The following is a 24,093-nucleotide window of genomic DNA, read 5'->3' as shown; positions in this document are numbered from 1 at the left end:
GCAGAGACAGACACAGCACATGCAAGGGCAAACAGACTGTCTCAAACAATGCCAACCCCACGGCTGTCCTCTGACCTCTATGTGTGCGCCATGGTACGGATGTACCATCTCTGCAGATGTGCACACACGGCGATTGGTGGGTTTTGTTTATGTTTTTCAATAGGGTGGGGCGTAGTGTGCTGCTCGCTCATGCGCTTAGTGGGCATGAAGCTCTGGATTCCATTTCTAGCAATAAAAACAAACAAAATTAACTTTTTTTAAAAAAATGATGTTTATATATTATTTTTATAAGAGTTTTAGTATCCTTGTATTTTTAACTTTCAAATATATGATGTATGTAATTGTTTTTCATAAACATTTCTCATGGCTATATGTTGTTTCTAATCTAGGGTTTCTCCACCTGGTGGTGATTTTTCTGATCCAGTCACTTCTGCAACTCTGGGTATTGTTCAGGTATGTCTTCCCCTCTGCCATACCCCAGTTGTAATTTAGCTAAGTGATCATCTGATAGTTAATTTAATCACTAAAGAACAGGCAGAAATAATAATAAAAAAATGTTTTAACAGCATCCTTAACACTGTGAAAGTTTAACACGTTTTTTCTTAGTTCTTCACAGTTTCTACTAAACATAACAGAAGCCTGGGATATATCCCTGTAGCAAGGTTTTCTTTAGTTAGTTATCCTACCCAATAAACTAACTCTCAAGTATAGAACTAAATAGGCCCCACACTGCATGATGCTAAAACATCACAGGACAGTCCAAGGTCCCATCAGAAAGTGGGTATCTCCCGTCATGCAGAGCACCTGGCTCTCCTCCCGCTGCTCTCCCACTGCTTAGCCTGGTAGTCTTCTGCATCTAGCTGCTGCCGGGGACAACTGTAGGCAAAGCACATCCACATAGTGAACCATAGGCTCGAAAGTGATGCAGTCATTACCCTCTGTCTGTTAACTATACCCGGTGAGAGCAAGGCTGGAAAATGTGGTTTCTGCCTAGACAGTTGTTTACCTGGGTCAGGTCAAGGCATACATTTTAGTGGATAGCTAATCATTAAAGAAGCCTCAATTAAAAATGTGTGTGATTCAGAACTATTAGTTTCAAATTATGTTAAGTTTTAATTGACTCAAGTGATAATAATTTGAGTTCCTCAGAACGTTTAAAGGATCTTAATCAAGGTAAATGTCTGTTCCGTCTCAGTGAGCCCCCTGGTCCTTCTGTTGTTCTGCCGCAGTCATCTCCAGCTGCACCGGTTCTCCTTTGTACTGTCACATTTGATACAGTTATTACCCACCATGAAAATGGAGAAATATGATTTTAGTTTTGATTGGGTTTTGCACAATTTAATATTGAGGTCATATTTACATATGCTAAGATGATACATAATTGGCCCAGGAAGTTAGAAAGTACTTATTAGGGACATATGTACTGCACTGCTTTGAAAAAGAAACCCCTAACTTTTGTATTTCTACATCAGGTGTTCTGGGGCTTGGATAAGAAGTTAGCTCAACGCAAGCACTTCCCCTCTGTGAACTGGCTCATCAGCTACAGCAAGTACATGCGTGCCCTGGACGAGTACTATGACAAGCACTTCACGGAGTTCGTTCCTCTGAGGACCAAAGCTAAGGAGATCCTGCAGGAAGAAGAGGATCTGGCGGAAATTGTGCAGCTCGTGGGAAAGGTGCGTGGGGCTGCACTGGGTGCCATACAGGCTCCAGAACTCTAACTATGTAGGCGCTTGCCTGGCTGGAGTAATGGCTCCTGACTAATCTCAGCACTCAGGGTACTAAGGTAGGGAGAGTGCCACAATTCTGAAGCTCACCTGCGCTAAAACTAACTGGGCCTTATATTCCATATGGCATGTAGCGTGGTCCTGGCTTCACGCCAGGTGAAAACAAGACAGCCATCACCGGTCAAATCAGATATGAACTTAAAGCCCGCTAACATAACTTTTGTAGGAGCAGTAGCACTGGGAATCAAAGGATGAGATTCCAGTTCCTCTAACAGTTAGCTATGGGACCTTCAGTGAGTGACTTAATTACGATTGCCTAGATCCAGCTATTCCAGATGAAGATGGTGTAAATAACTGTAGTCATTTTAAATCTCACAGTTGAATGATTTCTCAGGTCACATGAAGAACTAGCCAGGACTTAGTATTTCTCCCTAAGCCCCTCCCTCTTTTGAGATAGATTATTACTATGTAGTGTAAGCTAGCTTCACATTCATCATCCTGTCCGTACCTCCCAGGTACTGGAATTGTAGGTATGTGCCACCATGCCACAGCCTGTTATTTTTATTATATCTGATGAAATAACCTCCTAATTTTTTCCAACAAAGGATAATGTTATTAGATAGCTAACATCTACAGCATATATTATATATATGCTGTATATATATTATTATACATTTAGTCTTTACAGAGTATTCTGATTCTCTCAGAGGAGCAAGAAATAGCCCTGCAATACCAGATAAAAGCAATTTGAGAAAAACATTTTGTTTATAAATACAGATTAAAATATTAAATATTCACTTATTAGACCTAGTAGGGCATACAAATACAATCCATCATGAAAAAGCAGAGTGTAGCCAATGTGATGCAGAAATGTATCATTAGGAGCTGGGAGATGACTCAGTCCAGTGTTTGCTGCACAGCTACAGGCAACTGAGTTCAGATCACCAACACCCATGTGAAAGGCCATGGGTGCTGGTGTATGCATGTGATTCCAGCAGTGTGGAGGTAGGCAGGAGGATCCCTGGGGCTGGTTAGGCCACCATTCTACCGGTAAGTCCCGAGTTCAGTGAAAAGAACATTAAGTGGACAACAACTGAGGAAGACACCAACATCAGCCTCTTCCTTCCATATGCACACATGTAGGCACACTGAGCACATGCAAACTTCTACACACATGTGAACATGTATGCATCCATATGTAAAACATAGTGCATCTTAACTTGCCAGTATAATAAATGTAATGGGAGAATGATACCTCAACCAATATGTAAACAATATTTGAAGTTTACTGTTCTTTTCTTTTTTAAGATTTATTTATTTATTATATATAAGTACACTGTACTGTCTTTGGACAATCCAGAAGAGGGTGTCAGATCTCATTACAGATGGTTGTAAGCCACCATGTGGTTGCTGGCATTTGAACTCAGGACCTTCAGAAAAGACATCAGTGCTCTTAACCACTGAGCCATCTCTCCAGCCCGAAGTTTACTATTCTAATTTTAGAAATCTCTTACAAAGCAAGGAATAGAACTTTATAACTCTGTAAAAAATAATATGCTAATCTCCACATGGTAGTGTGTGCCTATATTGTACAGCGACTTACATACGATTGCCTATATTGTACAGTACAGTACAGTACAGTAGCTACTGCGGACACAGAATGGAAAGATACTTGAGCCCAGGAGTTTTATAGTAGCCCAAGCAACATAACAAGATGCTGTCTTAAATAAAACATGGGGTCAGGAAGGCTGGACAACTGCTTAAGAGCGCTCAGTGCTCTCAGAGGACTTGGGTACAGTTCTTAGCACTCATGTTTGGCCACTCACAACCACCCTAAACTCCAGTTCTCAGAAATCTGATGCCATCTACTGACCTCTGCATGTTCCCATGTCCATACAGCAGACACAGAAGTATACACATGAATAGAAATTGAAATAAATACTTAAAAAAAAAAAAGCCAGGGAGATAGCTCAGCGGATAAAACAATTACTGTGCAACCTTAAGTACTAAAAGTTCAGTTCCCAACTATGCAAAAAGCCAAGTGGTAAGCTCCTAGTTCAATGAGAGCTCTTGTCTCACGGGAATATGGGGACAGTGGTAGAGGAAGAAACACGGTGTCCTCTGCCTTCCGTATGGGCGTGTACACATGCACAGTACATACATGCTACACACAGTAAGTGAGAATACCAGTAATCTACCGACATGGGAGTCTTACTTAATACAGAGTGGAGAAATTTCAGATGCATTAAAAAAAATTATCCAGATTGAAACTAGAATGCTTACTCTCACTGTTCAGTTGGATATGGAAGTCCTAAATAATGAAATGGTTTCATTCAATTAAAAAGAGTATTGTCTTAGAGTTTCTGTTGCCGTGATAAACCCCATGAACAAAAGCAGCTTGAGGAGAAATGGTTTGTTTCGTCTCGTCATTCCAGATAACAGTCCATCAGAGAGAAAAGCCAGGGCAGGAACTGAGAGGCAGCAAGTGAAGCAGAAACTGTGGAAGAGTGCTGCTTATTGGCTTTTCAGGACCATCCACCCAGAGTGGTGCACCCCTGTGATGGGCCCATCCACACCAATCGTTAATCACGAAAATGTCCCACAGGCCAAATTGGTAGGGGCATGATTTTCAGTTGAGTTTCATGATTCACAGATGATTCTAACTTGTTTGAAGCTGACATTAAAAACTAACTAGCACTGTTATAAAGGGAGGAATGTCATTATTGTAAATGTCCTCATCTAAATAGAAAAATAATAGAGATGCAGAATTAGTAAGAGTTGGGTAAGAGTCCTAATTCAAGATAAACAGAAAGCAAGAGAAATTTCTATATAGTCACAGAGCACATAGTGTTCACATAGCAGTGAACACTAGAGGTCATCCCAGCATTTGGGAGACAGAGGCTGCTGGATACTTGAGTTGGAGGCCAGCTTGGTCTACATAGTCCTGGGACAGCCAGAGGCTACAGAGTAAAACCTGCTTATGTTTTTAGACTCATCTCAAATTTTAAAAAAGGAAAAAAAGGTAGAGTCGGGGGGGGGGGGGGAGTATGATCTAAGTAAAATTGTATTTTTTTCCATCAAAAGCATTTTTAAATTAATCTAGGAGAAAGCTATCTGTAAACAGTCCACACATTGGAATGGACTGAAAAGGTATTTCATGAGTCAGAAAGATGCTCAGTGGGTAAAGCTGCTTGCCCTGTAAGCCTGGCGACCTCGAGTTCAATCCCCAGAATCTTCATAGAGGTGGAAGGGTAAAACACGCATCACAGAGTCGTTGTCTGGCCTCCACAACTCTCTGCAGCATGGATGCACATACATGAGCACTCACACACATGTATGCACTAACATTAATGTTTGATACCACTTCTGTTTGAACTATAAAGTCAATGCACTTGCAAGCACATTTCTAGCTGACTTCATATTTCAGCACTGGAGATTGTACCCCATGCATCCTAAACAAACACTATTGCGGAGCTACATCTCAGTCCACTGTCGCTAGATCTTCTGATTAGACACTAACTATTCTAAAGTTTATTTGCTGTCCTAGACATTCACTCCTAGGGAGATAAAACAATAAATAAGGAAGGGATGTTCTCCTATTGGGTATTAACAGAAAACTATAGTAATGAAAAACAGTGTGGTATTGGTGAGATAGCAGACAAGCACACTAGTAGACAGAGCAGGGGCAGGGGTAGACTTCATATCTGGATCCTCAGTCAGTACTGCATAGTGTGTCACAGATCAGGTGAGGGGAGGATGGCTTGGTTTGGTCAGCAGTGGACAACAAAGTGGGTTGCTTCCCATTTCCACATGCAAAGGTAAACTACAAATAGATAGATGAACATTTTAGGCATGAAAGGAAACACTTTCACATTAATAGAACACAAAATTTTGGGGGATTTACTTTGTGTATGAGCCTTTGGTTCCCAGCTCTCTCTCACGTGGCAGCTCATGGCTGTCTGAATGTGGGTATGCACATAAGAGTGCACATGCTGTTGGGAGCTAGAGGTGTCAGACAGTTGTAGACAGTTATGAGGTGGTGTGGGAATCAAATCTGGGTCTTAGGAAATGGCATTGTATGTTCTTAACTTCTGAACCATCTCTCTAGCCAGCCTTAGAAAAAACAGATCTATGACAAAGACCCCTGCCGCCACACCCAATGACTTGAGTTCAATTCCTGGAACCCACTCCCAAAGGTTGTCCTCTAACTTCCATGTGTGTGTTATGACGCACAGAGAGAGAGAGAGAGAATATACACACACATCCATACTTACATATATACAATACATATATAAATGTTAAAGAAAACCAATCTTATAAGACTCTTTTTGTTATTTAGGATTAGAAAAGGTCTTCTGCAGTTTTCCTTAAGTAAAACAAGAGAAAGCAACGGTGGGGCTGGAGAGATGGCTCAGTGGTCAAGAGTGCTTGCTGCTCTTTCAGAGGATCTACATTTGGTTCCCAGCACTCACATGGCAGCTCATGACTATTTGTAATTCCAGTTCCAGGGGATCAAATACCCTTTTATGGCCTCTGTGGCACTGGGTACACATGGGTATACTGAACCATATATTCAGGCAAAACACTCATACACACAAAATAAATATAATAAAAAAATTTCAATGTATTTACTTTATGTATATGAGTACACTGTAGCTGTACAGATGGTTGTGAGCCATCATGTGGTTGCTGGGAATTTAACTCAGGACCTCTGCTTGCTCCAGTCCCCACTTGCTTCGGCCCAAAAACTTATTTATTGTATGTAAGTACACTAGCTGTCTTCGAACACACCAGAAGACAGCATTAGAGCTAATTATGGATGGTTGTGAGCCACCATGTGGGTATGTGAGTGCTGGGATTTGAACTCAGGACCTTCCGAAAAGCAGTCAGTGGTCTTACCCACTGAGCCATCTCTCCAGCCCCATATAATAAATTTTTAAAGGAAGTTTTCTATAATAAAATTGATGGTCTACTGTCTAAAATGTAACCAAAGGATAGAGCAGACATTAAAAAAAAAAAAAAGGAAACAGAAATATTACAGACCTATAGATAGCCTTTCAAACAACAATGATGCAATAGTCTGCACTAGTTGAATGGCAAAATTGTACAGCTGGGTGTTGCCAAGTACTGTGAGGTCTGGGTCTGGTGTACAGTTGATGGGTACATCATCTGGAGTGGCCACAGTAGTCAGTGCTGGGGGCCTTGAGTCCTTAGCAGAGAGATACAGTAGTAGAAAATTAGATGAAATTGGATTGTCCTCTAACAGGGGCAAAGATAGAATATAAAGAATGGAAGATTCAGCAGGCAGTGGTGGCACATGCCTCTAATTCCTTAGGAGGCAGAGGCAGGTAGGTCTCTGTGAGTTCAAGGTTAGCCTACTCTACAGAAAGTGATCTAAGATACCCAGGGCTAGATAGAGACACTCTGTCGGGGGGTGGGGGGGGGGGCGGAGAATGTGCATACAGAATGAAATTGCCAAGGTTGAAAGAAGTACATTATGTAGCAAAGAACAGCATGGTGGATCTTTAAATCACCATGCCAAAACCACCAGAGAATGATCTAAATAATGAAAATGCTTTCTCAGAATAAAATATACATTTTTATATGATTTAAACAAAACATGATGCATGCTTAAAATATGTGTGGTTGAAGAAAGAAATAGAGATGAAAGAGATCTTTTAAAAAAGAAAGCTGTGAAAGACTTGATCCTTACCTAATGTGCTAGTGCACATAAGTCACCCCCGAGTGCCTTGGGGTGCCTGGGATCTGTTCCTCCCTTTCTCCTCTTGTCAGTGAGCCCAGCAACAATGGTATCATCTCATGTTTGCCTGGGTGATTACCAACAGTAGAGCATTGTAGGCAGTGATACTTAGTGATTGAGGCTCTATAACTTTGCATGCCAATAAAACAGACCTCACATAAGTGAATACTTATTGTCCACTATAGTTCTAAACATCCTGGAATGTGAAGAACAAACTAACTTTATGGACTGTTTATTCTGTCAAACAAACTTAAAAACTGGATTCAAGTAACAGAGACAGGGTAGGGTATTAAGAAGTTCTTTAAAGAAGTGGGGGAAGATCAGGGAGGAGTTGAGGGAAGGGAAGAATAGGATCAAATATATTGTATATGATTCTAAGAAAATAAATGTTAAAAACATGTGGGGCTTGGATACTGGAGAATTGGCTCAGCCACCAAGAGTACTGGATACTCTTCCAGAGGACCTGGGTTCAATTCCCAGCATCCACATGGCACCTCATAGCTGCCTTTAACTCCCGTTCCAGAAGGTCTGATGCTGCTTTTCTGGCTTCTGCCAAGTACTGCACATACACAGTACACAGACACAATGCACACAAAGCACCATACACATACAGTAGAAAGAATAAATCTGGAGGGAGCGCTGGGGAAGGAGCTCGGTGGTTAGAGTACTTACTGCTCTTGCAGAGAACCCAGGTTGTTTCCTGCACCCACATCAAGCAGCTTACAGTCATATGTTCCAGGGCATCTGAGACTCTTCTGCTTCTGGAATCGTGTGGACACACAGCTGTACACACATACACAGAGATGCTTTTCAAAAATAATAAGGGCTAGTGAGATTGCTCAGTCGTTAAGAACATTCGTGTGGTGATTCACAACTATTCCTAACCCCAGTTTCAAGGTATCCAGTGCTTTCTTCTGACCTCCGGGAGTCAGGCATACACATAGTACACATACATACGTGCAGGCAAAATGCTCATATACATACATATGTGCAGGGAAAATGCTCATACACATAAAACAATAATTAAAAAAGTAAGCCTAATCATGTTGACAGCAGTATTGTCCACTTATTAGTGAATGAACACACAGTACATTAGTACAATATCTCTACCTACTAGTGAATGAATAGGCAATACATTAGTACAGAGTGTGATCTTGCTTGTCAGTTGTCTAAACTAGGAAGGGGAGCAGTGTAGTTTGTGTGCTTAGGGTTTCAGGGATGCAAGAGGGGTAAGTTTAAAAACAGCTCACAGCAATGTGATATCCTTCCTACTGCTGAACTTTGAGAGGTTCAATTCAGACCTGCCTGAAACTCAGTTTGCTATCCAGGCTAGCCTAGAACTCCGAGTAACCCTCCTGCTTCAGCTGGCTGCACTCTGAGATCATAGGCATGAGCCCACTGTGCCTAACTGCTAAATGCTAGATTTTATATTTATGTGCTGGTTTCCTACTATTAAAAAGCATAAAGCTCTTTTATTAGTGATAAATGATTATATGTTGACATATACTTACTAATTGTTACCATTGATCCCATGCAATGGATTAAATTTCTTAAGGTATCCTTTTCTTTCCTAGGCCTCTTTAGCAGAGACGGATAAAATCACTCTGGAGGTAGCAAAACTTATTAAAGATGACTTCCTACAGCAAAATGGGTACACTCCTTATGACAGGTATGCTCGCTGCACTAATTTTCTTGTTTATTTCAGGATTTTCTGTTGTGTTTTGGCAAAGAGCTGCCTGTGCATTGAAAACTTTCTCACATGAGTGCATTCTGGTTCAGTATATTGCTATTGTAGATGTTCATAGCAGACTCTAATGTGCCCCTTGTCTCAGTTTGCTTGGTAGACAGTACTTTCACTCACAAGCGGCTGTAATTAGAGTGACTTGTGGCTCTGTGTGCAGACCTGGCCTGCCTCAGCTTCCTTCCCTGCCACTTCCTACTGGCCTGGCCTAAGGGGTGGTTTTTAGATTTCTCCTCCTTATTTCATAAGCGTCTCATGTTTCTTGCTACAAAAAAAAAAAAAAAAAAAAGTCATCTTGCCGAGTGCCCGTCCTACCTTCTTTCATTTCCCTGTGCTTGCCCATTTTCATTTTCTCTACTAGTGCTGTGGCTGTTTTAGAGTTAACCTAAACCTGTTTTAAACATTAAGAATTTGAGTTTTTTGTCTTAAGCTAGCCTTCTCTCTTTAATCATATTTAACTCCATTAAAAAAGAGAGGAGAGGGAGAGAGAGAGGAAGAGGGGAAGGGAGAGAGGGAGAGAGAACACTAGGAAGATGGCTCAGTGTACCTGATTTTGTGTCCCCCAAATCCACACAAACCCAAGCACAGTGGCATGTATGTATGTGTCCCTACCTCCTTATGGAAAGGTGGATGCTGGAGACAGAATCCTAGAAAGCTCATGGTCCAGCTAGAGGCTACTGTGGTGTTCACAGCAGTGGGCAGCAGAGGCTCTTAGAGAACATGGAAGGCAAGGACTAACACACAAGATAAAAACTGAGCAAATAGAAGGATTGAACAGGGAGCCTGATACAGCTGTCTCCTGAGAGGCTCTGTCAGTGCCTAATACAGAAGTGGATGCTCACAGCCTTCCTTCCATTGGATTGAGCACAGGGTCCCCAATGAAGGAACTAGAGAAAGTACTCAAGGAGCTGAAGGGGTTTGCAGCCCCATAGGAAGAACAACAATATGAACTAACCAGTATCCCCAGGGTTCCCTAGGACTAAGCCACCAATCAAATAAAACACATGGTGGGACTCGTAGCTCCAGCTGCTTATGTAGCAGAGAATGGCCTAGTCAGTCATCAATGCAAGGAGAGGCTCTTGGTCCTGTGAAGGTTCTGGTGCCCCAATATAGGGGAATACCAGGGCCAGGAAGAGGGATTGGGTGGGTTGGTGAGCAGGGGGAGGGGGAAGAGGATAGGGGATTTTCAGAGGGGAAACTAGGAAAGTGGATAACATTTGAAATGTAAATAAAGAAAATATCTAATAAAAAAAAATATGTAACCAAAAAAAAAAAAAAAAAAAGGATTGAACAGAATGTAGGGCAAGTCAAAAGTAGGCCAATGTATCAGCCTTAGGACCGTGCTCTGTGAATGGAACCATTACTTACGGAAAACAGGCAGAATTCTTTAGAAAGATTGTAATAGGATACATGGAGTTGAGTTTTTGCTCGCGCGCGTGTGTGTGTTTGTGTGTGTGTGTGTGTGTCTATGCTTTTAAAAGGTATGAATAGATAAAAAATGAATATACTAAAGGGAACAGAAGTCTGTGGGGTCGGGGGAGGTGACAGCTTCAGCACAATGAGAAAAAATGAGGGAGGAAGATATGCGGGCACAGGGTTGGGGGAGACCAGGGTAACTTTAGCAACTTTTCAGTTCTCTGTTTTCCTGTTATGCCTTAAACCTTCTCTCTGGTCACAAGGGAGTCTGCTACACAATTGTGTTAGCACTTGAGCTACATACTGAATTGCGTGTATGACTCTGACTGCTGATTAGTCTCAAGAGAGTGCAGTCCTGCCCCATCATTCTCTGGTTGACAGTCTCAGCAGAACAGTCAGCATTTCTTTCAGTGCACGCGTATTCATATCCGTGTATGCCATTCCCCACTCTTTCAGTCCTTATGTAGCATCTAGTGAATAACAGCGGAATGCATATTGCGCGGACTGATGGCCAGTCATTCATAACTAAAGTTTCACGCAGTAAAGGTGTGAATTTGCTTTGTAGGTTGTTTTTGCTGACTCCCTGTTGTTCGTTTCCCTAGGTTCTGTCCATTCTACAAGACAGTGGGGATGCTGTCCAACATGATTTCATTCTATGACATGGCCCGCCGAGCTGTGGAGACCACTGCCCAGAGTGACAATAAGATCACATGGTCCATTATCCGGGAACACATGGGGGAGATTCTCTATAAACTTTCCTCCATGAAATTCAAGGTCTATTTTCTTCCTACCTCACCTTTTGTTAGAAAGAAACCAACTTTTCTTTTCCCCACTCTCTCCCTCCTCCCTCCCTCCCTCCTCCCTCCCTCCCTTCTCCCTCCCCCTCCCTCCCCCCCTCCTCCCTCCCTCCCTCCCTCCCTCTTACCTTTCCTTCCCTCCTGTCCTGCCTTTTTTTCCTTCCTGCCCTTTTTGAGTTCCAAACCTGAAGTATGAAATGTTTCAGATTTATTCTCATTTTATTTATGTGTATATGTGTGTTACATACATACCTGTGCCACAGGTGTGTGAATACCTGCGGGGGCCAGAAGTAGGTGTTGAATACCTGGTATGGGTGCTGAGAACTAAAGCAGCAAGCCTTTCTCTCTAAGCCCCTGGTGTGCTCTTTTCATGAGGTTGTATAAAACCAAAGCAGTCTTCCAAGTTAGCTTCACTCAGGAATTCCAGTGGGAAAGATAGCGGTGTGTCATGTCTGTGGGGCTAAGAGATGGTTGTCGGGTAAAGCACTTCCTGCTCTTGCAGAGGGCCTGGGTTCAATCCCAGCACCCACGTGGAGGATTACAGCTCCTGAAATTCCAAGGATCTAGCACCTTTTCCGACCCCCAAAGACTCTTGCACATAAATGATATGCAGGTATAATTCAGACACACACGTGCATGGTTTTTTTAATAAAAAAAATTATAGTATATCATATCCAAAATAACTCCTAATGTAGTTCCTCTTTCTTAGCTACTAGCAGTTTAAAGTGAAGTCTTGGCTGGACAGTAGCTTCTTAACTAGAGGGCCTTTTATCTCTTCTAGCCTCCACATTCTTACAACATTTAACCAGTTAAGTGACTTACCAGTCGAAACACAAATGTATGAATATTTTTAAAGGTTTGATGAATTAGATTGCATTTCATTATTTCTCAAGTCATGATTTACAGGCACACACAATAATCATCCATTACACATGATGCTCTGGATGTATTTATACTTCAGAAACAGAGGTCCACGTCTAGAGGCCACAAGGTGACTCAGTGGGCAATGGCACTTGCTGCTTAACCTGATGACTGGCTTCAGTTAAATGAGCTGTCTTAGAGCTGTATTAGATAACTGTCCATGCTTCCCTTCTCCATCTGAATGTGATGCCATCAGGCCTTGAAGAGGAAAGTCACTGAATTTTAGCTTCCTCTTGTTGTATACACACATACATCTAATGTGTGATGCTTCAAGATTCCCACTAGTTTACACAGCGCTGAAGTTTGATCATTGAGTGTCAATAGCAGGCAAAATTCAGAAATGAAATGTTTGGTTTTGTTTTAGTCCATTTGCACATTTCCACTTCAAAAGAAAATTGGGCTTACCTGTGATTTACTAGTTGATACTCCATATTAATAAATAAACTATCACACATCTTGAAAATTATTTTCTATAGGTAAATTTGTATTATTTTCTTTTTCAGGATCCAGTGAAAGATGGCGAGGCAAAGATCAAGGCCGACTATGCACAGCTTCTTGAAGATATGCAGAATGCATTCCGTAGCCTTGAAGACTAGAACTGTGATCTCTTCCCTCTTCCGCGGCAAGCTCATACGTGTATATTTTCCTGAATTTCTCATCTCCAACCCTTTGCTTCCATATTGTGCAGCTTTGAGACTAGTGCCTATGTGTGTTCTCGTTCATTTTGCTGTTTCTTTGGTAGGTCTTATAAAACAAACATTCCTTTGTTTCAGTGTTTGAAGGAGCTAGCTCCCTTACCTTTATCTGAAGTGGTGAATGTAGTGCATATGATACACATTGTAAGATATACATTGTAACATGATCCATACTGTAAACTTGTATGTAAGGTGACTACCCCGTCCCTCATCTCCAGTAAACTGTAAACAGGACTACTGCATGTACTCTGTTGGGAATGGAAGGCCAGAACTCCGTACCGTGGATGGGTACTTAGGAGACAACTCAGCCTTTGTAGTCAGACCACTTGCAACTTAGTGGTTTGTTGAGTAACCATTTTGCAGGAAATACTTCCATTTAAAAACATAAAAGATTAATGTTCCAATTATTTGTGTCAATCAGGACCATTTTTGTGGGGCACTTGGGAACTATTTTGTTTTTCAAACAGACATTTGCAAGACTGAACATAATAGATAAATCAGTTACCTCTGAAAATGTGAAAGAAAGAAAAAAAAAAAGAACCAGGTGGTCAAACTTAAATTGACATCATCTTGTTAAAGCATATTTTATTTCACTAAGAGAAATTTAATATCAGAGACTTTTATATACTCAATTACTAGGAAACCTTTTTTTTAAAGTACAATTTAAAAATCATTAAAAATGTGATCCACATCATAGCCTTTCTTCTCCTCAGACTTAGTCAGACAAGCTTCTCAGAGTGGGGTGGGATGGGGATTAGAATACCACAGACACACTGCAGTGCCTGCAGGCAGTCGGTTCCTGGACAACCACTGCTGTAGGAGTTTGGGGCCAGGGTGGCATGGTTTTCACAAGGTACATGTGTCACGTGTTTGTTTGCCTGTTGACATTCTGAAAACAGCAAGTTTACCAATTGCAGAAAATATTTTCTGTTTTCTCTTTCACGTGCTCAGAAAGCTTCTCAAAGGTATCTGGTCACAGCAACTTCCTTCTTGTTATAGAGGTAAAAGGTGTTCTTATATTTAACTGGTAACAAAAAAAGAAAAAAGGAAAGATCAATTTTTGTCTTGCTGTTTCAGTGTGTTTAAATAATAATTCCCATACTTGCATAATAAGGCTCGCTTCAGAGAGCTTGGAGAGCGAGCTCCCTGTTCACTCTCTCCAGCTGATAGTGCTGGCGCCACGCTTCCTCTTCAGGAGGGGGAAAGGCTATCGGAAGATGGCTAACACTTTCAAGTACACAAGTGTAATAACATGAAGTATTTATTTTAAGCCTTCGTATGTTGTTTAAATTATTAGGTGGTGCATTTCTTATGGTCTTCTGGGTAGACACAGTCAGTATACACTTCAGATGTAATGTGTAAATCCTTGCTAGTGCATGTCTACACAGTGGACTGCTGCTGAAGCAGGATATTCTTCCAACTATTAAACACTGTTGACAGATACGGATTATGCAATGGCTTGTTGGGAGGTGGATTAACGGTGCTGCTTAATCAGTTTGCTTCCAATGTGGCTTCGTATCCAGAAGCCCTGACTAGTGGAGATGAGAAAGATTTCAAAACCTGTCTGCTTATACCTACCAGCAACCCAGGCTTGTGATCAGAATGAATGATCCCAAGAAACTACTTGACCAAGTTTGTTTTTGTTGTCCTGGATTTGAGATGTGCTTTCTTCCTTGCTCTAAGACTGTTGATGTATGAGTGTGAAGAGGCTACAGAAACAATGCCCAGATTTTCACTGTAACTTTCCCTTTGCCCACACTGTAGAACTTGAGATTATTCACTGATAGTGTGTCTTTAGTAAGGATGTGTTAAAATATAGCAGTCTTTTTAAAAGATTATGCAGTTCTCTATTTATTGTGCTGTGCCTGGTCCTAAGTGCAGCCGGTTAAACAAGTTTCATATGTATTTTTCCAGTGTTAAATCTCATATCTATGCCCTTTGGAAACTTCCATCCTGAACAATGAATAGAAGAGGCTATATAAATTGCCTCCTTATCCTTAAGACTTCGCTATCTTTATGTTAAGAGTAATGTATAATTATTAAAATCTATGAAAAATAAAAAGTGGATTTAAATTAACTTTTCTTTCCCTTTTCTTTTTGCGGGGGGGAAGGCGGGGTGAGAGCTCTGAGAAAACATTACACTGTGTATTTTAACTTAATGTTGCAGTATGTCCTTTTGGAAGTGTTTTACTGTAGTATATTACACGCATCTTGAGGTTGGATTGTGGCATTCACAACCATCTGTACAGCATCCTACAGTCACAGCACGGGGCAGTTGGGAAATACAGTTAGCAGTTTTCCCGTTATAAGTGAGTTAACTTTTTCAAAGTTAGAGGCAATCCATAATGCTCGTTTCAATTTTTGTCAATTTAACTAAGTCTTGTAATGGAAACAATTTTAGATCTCATATAGCCATTTACCAATGCCCATTGTTACTTTCCAATATGTTACCTAGATGTGCATATGTGAGGGTTATCAGATAGGCTTGCATGGCTGGAACTGTGGAGTCCAACAGTAGCCATCTATGTCCTCAACAGACAGTACCTGGTAGCTACTCAGTCCAAGAAGCTGAAAGCCTCAGTCCAAAAGGGACTTAGGAAACCTCCAGAGCTCTTGTGGAAAGGCTGGAGCAGCTGGAATCTGGATGAGTAACGGCAACAGCAACAGGCATTCAGGAAGACAGGAGTTTGCACTGAATGTCTTCTTCCTCCTGCCTTTGTTCCACCAGGACTCCAGCCTGTTGAATGAGGCCAACCACAGTTAGAGTTGGCCTTTCTTAGTTGGCATACTAACCATCTGCGGAAATGGCCGCACAGACACATCAGAAATATGCTTTACTAATATAGACATCTCTCAACCTGTTAGTCGGGGCTGTCTAGGGGAACAGAACACAGCCAGAGGGGGATTATTAGGTTGGTTTATAAAATATACACTGAGTAGTCCAAAAATGGCTGTCTTACACTGGATAAGTCTAGAATCTGATGACTTTGCAGTCCACAGGCTGCGGCCTTAGCAACAGAGTCATTGAATTTAATTTGCCTGCCCAGCATGAGAGCAGGCAGGTAAAAAGCAAAAGTCTTTTCTCTTGGGCCTCCTTATACCTAGCTCACCACTGAAAGGTACTGCCCAGATCAGTTAATGTACTCAAGAAAATCTCTCCTGGGTGTGTTCAGACACTTGACTCTTGGTTGATTTTAGATTCAGTCAAATTGGCAACCAAAGTTATTAGTTGGGGTTCTCAAGAGAAACAGAACTGTCTTACTTAGGGATTTATTGTTGTGAAGAGACACCATGACCAAAGCAAAAAGAAAAAACATTTCATTGAAGCTGGCTTACAGTTGAGAGGTTCAGTCCATTCTCATCATGATGGGAAGCATGGTGTCATGCAGGCAGACATGATGCTGGAGAAGGAGCTGAGAGTTCTACATCTGGATCCACAGGCAGCAAGAAGAGAATGCCATCAGACCTGGTTTGAGTTTCTATGACCTCAAGGCCTAACCCTAGTGATACACTTCCCCAATAAAGCCGCACCTACTCTTAAAAGACCACACCTCCTAATGGTGCCACTCCCTATGAACCTATGGGGGTCATTTTTATTCAAACTACTACAATAACTGATAGGATATATATGTGGGACTAATTGAGTGCCTTACAGATTGTTTTAACAATGGGTGTCTCCCAATGGGAAGTCCAAGAAATGTTCAGTCCACGAGAAATTCATGGAAAGGCTTATTCATTACAGAGTGGGTTGTTTTTTAGTGTGCTAAGTGATATCTCAGTGTGTCTAGCATATTTTAACTCTCTAAGAGCACAAGGAACCAATCTTCTCAAGTGAGTGTTAGAATGGCACAGAAGTCAGCCATTAGTTTCTGTAGACGTTGGCTCTGAAACAAGTATTTAACTTTAGCTTCTCCAGGAAACATCAGTTGCAGGGAGGGAAGGGCACAAAATGGACAGAATGGAAAGGAAACAATAAGTCATTGTCACTAGGCTTGGTGGCCTTTAATGCCTTTAATCCCAGCACTCAAGACACAGAAGCAGATGAAGCTTTGAAAGTTCCAGGTTGGCCTGGTCTACAGAGGAAGTTCAAGGACAGCCAGGGCTACAAAGAAAAGCCTGTCCTGAAAAACAGTCATTGTAAATCAAGTTAACAAACCTTAGCCTGAGGGACACAGTGCTGCTTGGGAATTCTGGGAAGTAGAGGAGGAAACACATCTCCGGTATCCACCAGGAGGCAGAGCACATCAGTCATCCGGTGACAGCCCCTGCCAACCTTCCATTGACAGTTGTTCTCACAAAGACACAAGGAATCACTGCCTAGAACATGTGGTTGTGTACAGTCACACAGAATTACAGAAATGAGACTGAATATGCCAGGTATAATTCACAACTGTAACATAAAAAGAAGCCAAGCAGGGGCTGGAGAGATGGCTCAGTGGTTAAGAACACTGACTGCTCTCTTCCAGAGGTCCTGAGTTCAGTTCCCAGCAACCACATGGTGGCTCACAACTATCCGTAATGAGATCTGATGCCCTCTTCTGGAGTGTCTGAAGACAGCTACAGTATACTCATATGCAAATAAGTCTTTTTAAAAAATCCAAGCAAAAAACACCCAACATAGAAAATTCAAAACCAAACTTTGAAGTTAGGATAGCAGCTGCATGCACTGAGGAAAGAGGGAAGTAACAGAGACATCTTGAAAAGGGTTTCAGGTGTTAGTGATGCTCTGGGTCCTGCAGGCCTATGTGTGTTAACTTAGTAGCAATTCATATGTGTTGCATGTGCTAAAACTTTATAGAGTATCTCATGTATAGTTTTGCGATTATATATCAGCCAACATACATACAAGAAATGTTATATAAAACATCATATACCTATATAATGAAACAAGGAGCCATGAATTTGAAAAAGCAAGAAGGGGTGTTTGGAGGGATGAAAGGGAAGGAGGAGATGATATAATTATAATCTCAAAAAATAATTTTAAAAACCTATTTTTAAAAAATGACATGACTCAAGTCTTTATGCAAGTTATACTTCATGTATGGAATGTTATACTTCGGTAAGTTTACTTTGAAAAATTCATAATTATGACTAAGGAATTTCAAGTATTTAAACTCATTTTTACCCTGAGACATCATGGTTTAAAAATACTCTTAAGCAGCTTAGCAGATAAGAGCACGTTTTGCTGTTGCTAGAGGCCTGGGTTTGATTCTCAGCATCCACTTGTGGGATTTCCAATCTTCCAAAACTCAGCTCCGGAGGATCCAATGAGTTCTTCTGATGTTCTCCAGCACCACACACACACACACACACACAGCACATAATCATACATGTAGGTAAAAGCACACACAGAAATAGGACTAAAAAATAAAATAAAATGAAAAGTACTCCCAGAGGCCAATGGAATCTCAGCAGGTTAAAAGGTGCTTGCCATGAAGGCCTGACCATCTGAGTGTGAGCCACAGAACCCATAGAAAGGTAGAAAGTGAACCAACTATAAAGCTGTGCTCTGACCTCATACACTCGATGGGGCACGTCCATTCCCACACTAATAATAATGACAACAATAAGTTAGAAATATTATTAATGTTTACCTAATAAAATGATTTTATTTTTGTTTGGCCTTTTTAGCTTGCTCTTTTCTACTGCAAGTAGAATTTAATCTTATTAAATTTAGATTATTTATATACTTATTTATTTTGATGTTGAGAATCCAACTCAGTGCCTTGGCCTGTTAAGCAGGTGCTTTATCACCTGGAGTCCCCTAGACGCCAAACTTCTCAATTTAGGAGGTTTTTTTTCTGCTTTCTTTGCAGCCAGTAGCTTGTTTTGTCAGGTTAACTGTTGAGGGTTTGAGAACTTACCTATTCTTGGAACAGAGTGAAGAGCTAGCCAGATCACATAGGCATAGAATGCTAACCGTCTCCTCTGTAGTAGTACAGGCAGATTCATACAAGTATGTGTTCAGTTGCTTTTGAGTATGTCCTTCAGCCCTCAAAGTAGCAATGAATGCTTGAAAACAGAGTTAAGGTATTAAATGATCACATATGTGTTCTAATTAGATGTTCTCCCAGTTGTCCAAAGATAAGAGCAAGCATATAGTAGTGTGTTAATAATGGTGATGTCTAGACCCTACCCTAAACCAACTTGGGGTCTTCAAAGTTCAGAAGAGGTAGTGGAGTCAATTCAGTTCATTCTTATCACTGGGGCAAATCTGGGGACAATGCTTAGCTTCCATACATAGCTATAAAGGGTAACACGGGAGACTTAAAGTGACATAAGGATGCTCTCACACATGCGATAGTTTTATCACAGTCTCAGTATTGTACAATTTTGCTGTTTATCTTGACATCCGTTGGTATGAGCACTCAACAGTACTGCGCTGAGTCACATGTGTTGTCTGCCAGTGGGACAGAGTTTTCCTAAATCATGAAAGTTGAGCGGTATTTTTACACCTATGGATTTCAAATGATTCCATGATTGTTCCGGGGATACACTTAGTGGCATAGTAGTTCCTCTTCTCTACGTGTCTCTAGAAACAGGAAATCTTAAAAGGAAGCAAAAGGAAGCAATTCTGAAGGCTTAGTTCATGAATATAATTACAAGGAGTATAATTCAATCCCATTTTAAAAAATTTGTCCGGGATTTAAAACTCCTTTTTCTTTACTCTATCATGATGGTTTTTAGTTCAGATTTTAACCGTCATCTGAACAGCTCTTCTATGTTCATGACTCCCAAATAGCTAGTACATTTAGCATTTACTTGATGACTTAAAATTGCACTAAGAGTTTTGGGACACCTTGTGTAAAAGCTCAAAATTGCCTTCAATCACATAAAACCATACTCGCAGCCTTTATTTTCAAATCGTGCACTTTATTTTAAAGTCGTTATGGAGCCCCTTTGTCGCAGTCCCTTAAAAAGTGATTTAGCGCTGCGTTCCCCACGCATCACATTGCAGGCTGCTTCTTTGGGAGCAACTGCTAAAATGGAAATTGGGGTACAAGTCGCTCAATAGGAGTCAACAGAAAGGAAAGGGAGCAAAAGCAGGACGAGGAGAGAGATATCAGTGTGCACGGCAGCGAGACTTAGAGGTGGCCACTTCGGTGGACGCTCTGGGGTAAATATTGCCGGGGTTGGTACTCATCCTGAAATGGCCAGATCTGTTTCGTTTTTATCTCTTAGTGCTCAGATTACAGAAATCATAAGAGGATAGACCCAGCGTCATAAAAGAAGCCTGCCAACAAGTATTTCAGCAATAGTACCTGTGAGCTAAAAACCAGATTAACTATTTTAGCATTAGGTAAAATGAAGGAGCTCCCAAAATATATATTTTAAAAGACTATCAGGTGTCTAGTGACCTGATTTGTAGAAACTCATTATCAAATGAGTTTCAGATGTGGGGCTGGAGAAACATCTCAACAATTAAGAGTGCTTGCTGCTGGGTTTGGAGAGATGGCTCAGAGGTTAAGAGCACTGATTAAGAGCACTGACTGCTCTTCCAAAGGTCCTGAGTTCAAGTCCCAGCAACCACATGGTGGCTCACACCCATCCGTCATGAGATCTGATGCCCTCTTCTGGTGTGTCTAAAGACAGCTACAGTGTACTTACAGAAAATAAATACGTCTTAAAAAAAGAAAAGGAAAAAAGACTGCTTGCTGCTCTTCCGAGGACTGGAATTTGGTTCCCAGCCCCCAGGTCCAGCAGCTCACAGCTCCAGGGATCCAGCATCCTCTTCTGACTTCTGTGGGCTCTGTCTCTCTCTCTCTCTCTCTCTCTCTCTCTCTCTCTCTCTCTCTCTCTCTCTCTCTCTCTCTCTCTGTCTGTCTCTCTCTCTCTCTCTCTCTTGTTCTCTCCTCTCTCTCTCTCGTTCTCTCTCTCTCTCTCTCGTTCTCTCTCTCTCTCGTTCTCTCTCTCTCGTTCTCTCTCTCTCTCGTTCTCTCCTCTCTCTCTCTCTCTCTCGTTCTCTCTCTCTCTCTCGTTCTCTCTCTCTCGTTCTCTCTCTCTCGTTCTCTCTCTCTCGTTCTCTCTCTCTCGTTCTCTCTCTCTCTCGTTCTCTCTCTCTCTCGTTCTCTCCTCTCTCTCTCTCGTTCTCTCTCTCTCTCTCTCGTTCTCTCCTCTCTCTCTCTCGTTCTCTCTCTCTCGTTCTCTCCTCTCTCTCTCTCTCTCGTTCTCTCTCTCTCTCGTTCTCTCTCTCTCTTGTTCTCTCTCTCGTTCTCTCTCTCGTTCTCTCTCTCTCTCGTTCTCTCCTCTCTCTCTCTCTCTCGTTCTCTCTCTCTCTCGTTCTCTCTCTCTCGTTCTCTCTCTCTCTCGTTCTCTCCTCTCTCTCTCTCTCTCTCTCTCTCTCTCTCTCTCTCTCTCGCTCTCGCTCTCTCTCTCTCGTTCTCTCTCTCGTGTGTGTGTGTGTGTGTGTGTGTGTAAAAACTTCAGATGTGGCAATGGCCAGGCTAGTTTTATATCAACCTGATACAAACTAGACTTATCTGAAAAGGGAGAGCTTCAGTTGAGAAAATGCCTCTATAAAGTCCTGCTGTAAGGCATTTCATAATTAGTGACCAATGAGAAAGGGCTCAGCCCATTGTGGGTGGGGTCACCCCTCGGTTGGTGTGGTGGTTCTGGGTTCTATAAGAAAGCAGGCTAAACAAGCCACGAGGAGCAAGCCCATAAGCAGCACCCCCTCCACAGCCTTTGAATCAGCTCCTGCTTCTAGTTTTCTGTCCTGTTTGAGTTCCTGTCCTGGCTTCCTTCAGTGATGGACCACAACGTGGAAGTGTAAGCCCAATAAACCCTTTCCTCCCCAACTTGCTTTTCAGTCATGGTGTTTCTTTGAGCAATAGTAACCCTATCTAAATCAGTACTTCATAATTAGGGATATTTGAATCATGTGATTGTCAGTCAAAGTGATAAAATGAAAAAAAAAATAAGATTTAAAAAAAAAAAAAACCCAGACATTACGTAGAGGTCCTGAAGTACGAACTCATACAGCTGCAAACGCACCCCTACCCGCCCTCCCCCGGCCCCCGCTACTGCTTTGCCCTTTGAGGTACCTTATACCAAAGGGAATTTCGCATGAACCACATTGCCTGTATTAAGTCATCCTCACTCCTGACTCAGTGACAATCTACTTGAGCTCCTCAAAACAATTTACGAATCAGTCACAATCTATTACATGTAGAAAATGGCCTCTAACAGGGCATTGTGTCATGTAATTGTGTTTTGTAATCACGGCATTTGGGAAATGGAGGCAGGAAGATCAACTCAAGGTGGAACTCAGATTCATGGGCAGTTGAGACAACCTGGACTACCTGAGACCTTGTCACACACAAAAGGGAAAGCTTCGTCCCCAGGTGGTGGAGCTGTTTGGGAAGCGTAAGGGGTGTGGCCTCCTTGGAGGCTTCAAAAGTCCATGCCATTCCCAGTTAACTTTCTGCCTTCTATGCCTTTGGATCAGGATTTTGGCTCTCAGCTCTTGCTCCTGGGCCATGCTTGTCTGCCTGCTCCCATGCTCCCCACTATGATGGCCATGAACGAACCCTCTAGAACCGTGAACCCCCCAAAACATTTTCATGTAAAAGTTGCATTGGTCCATGATGTCTTATCACAGAAATAGAAAAATAACTCAAAAGGTAAGAAGGACGCATGAAACTCAAGAAGAATGAGGACCAAAGTGTGGACATTGTGCCCCTTCTTAGAATTGGGAACAAAACACCCATGGAAGGAGTTACAGAGACAAAGTTTGGAGCTGTGATGAAAGGATGGACCATCTAGAGACTGCCATATCCAGGGATCCATCCCATAATCAGCTTCCAAATGCTGACACCATTGCATACACTAGCAAGATTTTGCTGAAAGGACCCAGATATAGCTGTCTCTTGTGAGACTATGCCGGGGCCTAGCAAACACAGAAGTGGATGCTCACAGTCAGCTATTGGATGGATCACAGGGCTCCCAATGGAGAAGCTAGAGAAAGTACCCAAAAAGTTAAAGGGATCTGCAACCCTATAGGGGGAACAACATGATGAACTAACCAGCACCCCGGAGCTCTTGTCTCTAGCTGCATATGTATCAAAAGATGGCCTAGTCGGACATCACTGGAAAGAGAGGCCCATTGGACTTGCAAACTTTATATGCCCCAATACAGGGGAATGCCAGGGCCAAAAGAATGGGAATGGGTGGGTAGGGAAGTGGGGGGGGGAGTATGGGGGACTTTTGGGATAGCATTGGAAATGTAATTGAGGAAAATACATAATAAAAAAAAATTGTGATAAATGTAAAAAAAAAAAAGGTAAGAAGGAAAGGGCAAATACAAGAATGAAGATTACATGTGTGGTGAGCAGAAGTCACCTGTGCCATATCCCCGACATTCACCTTATGAGACACTGGAGAGGTGGCTCAGTGGTTAAGAGCACATTCTGTTTTTGCACAGTTTCTTTCTCAGCTCCTCTGACTGCCGGCTTACAATTGCTTATGACTCCAGCTTCAGGGAGTCTGATGTTCTCTCCTAACCTCTGTGGGTACTGCATGCCCCCCCCACACACACACACATACACACACACCACGTGTGCATGCACATGCATGAACGCACAACTAAAAATAAAACATTCTAAAATCTTACATTTAGGAAAAATGAATTCCCTAGAAATCATCTGTGCATTATGCATGTTAAGCAGAAGAGAAACGAAAGATGGATTCATGGGAGTTGGGTGAGAAGAAGCAAACAAGGGTATTTAACGTAAGGCTTACCTAATGCAAGAGGCTTCAAAATACATGAGGACCTGAAGAAGTACATGGGCTTAAGCACCCATAAGTTGGACTATGAAGAGTGGGAAAACGGGGTATGCTCCATTTCTTCTGAACAGAGCAGGCTCCACAGTCTATTCAGACTCTCCTCTCTAACAGTTTGTAATTTATCTTCAAGAGATAAATGTATTCTTTCCCTCCAGTTGCAAGGAGGCTGCCTCTCAGATAACCTGCTCCAGACCAAGGTTAAAACCAGAGCCATTTTAATTGCATTTTTTTTTCAGGGATAGGCAAGGGA

General features: G+C 41.9%; 1 protein-coding gene across 3 annotated transcripts in view; it reads left to right on the top strand.

Annotated features, from left to right (window-relative positions):
- The window catches only part of Atp6v1a (ATPase H+ transporting V1 subunit A), a 53,669-nt gene extending 38,534 nt beyond the window's left edge, over positions 1-15,135 (top strand). For all 3 annotated transcript variants that reach the window (XM_021185542.3, XM_021185543.3, XM_085832306.1), the window contains exons 11-15: positions 390-453; positions 1,473-1,676; positions 9,063-9,157; positions 11,248-11,419; positions 12,867-15,135. In XM_021185542.3, coding sequence (XP_021041201.1) covers positions 390-453; positions 1,473-1,676; positions 9,063-9,157; positions 11,248-11,419; positions 12,867-12,959 — 628 coding nt within the window. In that variant the 3' untranslated portion in view covers positions 12,960-15,135. The remainder of the gene's footprint in view (positions 1-389; positions 454-1,472; positions 1,677-9,062; positions 9,158-11,247; positions 11,420-12,866) is intronic.
- The last annotated feature ends 8,958 nt before the right edge of the window (positions 15,136-24,093 follow it).

This window comes from Mus caroli, unplaced genomic scaffold, assembly GCF_978045245.1.
Source record: "Mus caroli unplaced genomic scaffold, Mus_caroli_1 scaffold_17, whole genome shotgun sequence".
NCBI lineage: Eukaryota > Metazoa > Chordata > Mammalia > Rodentia > Muridae > Mus > Mus caroli.
This window is presented reverse-complemented; position numbering and strand designations above follow the sequence as displayed.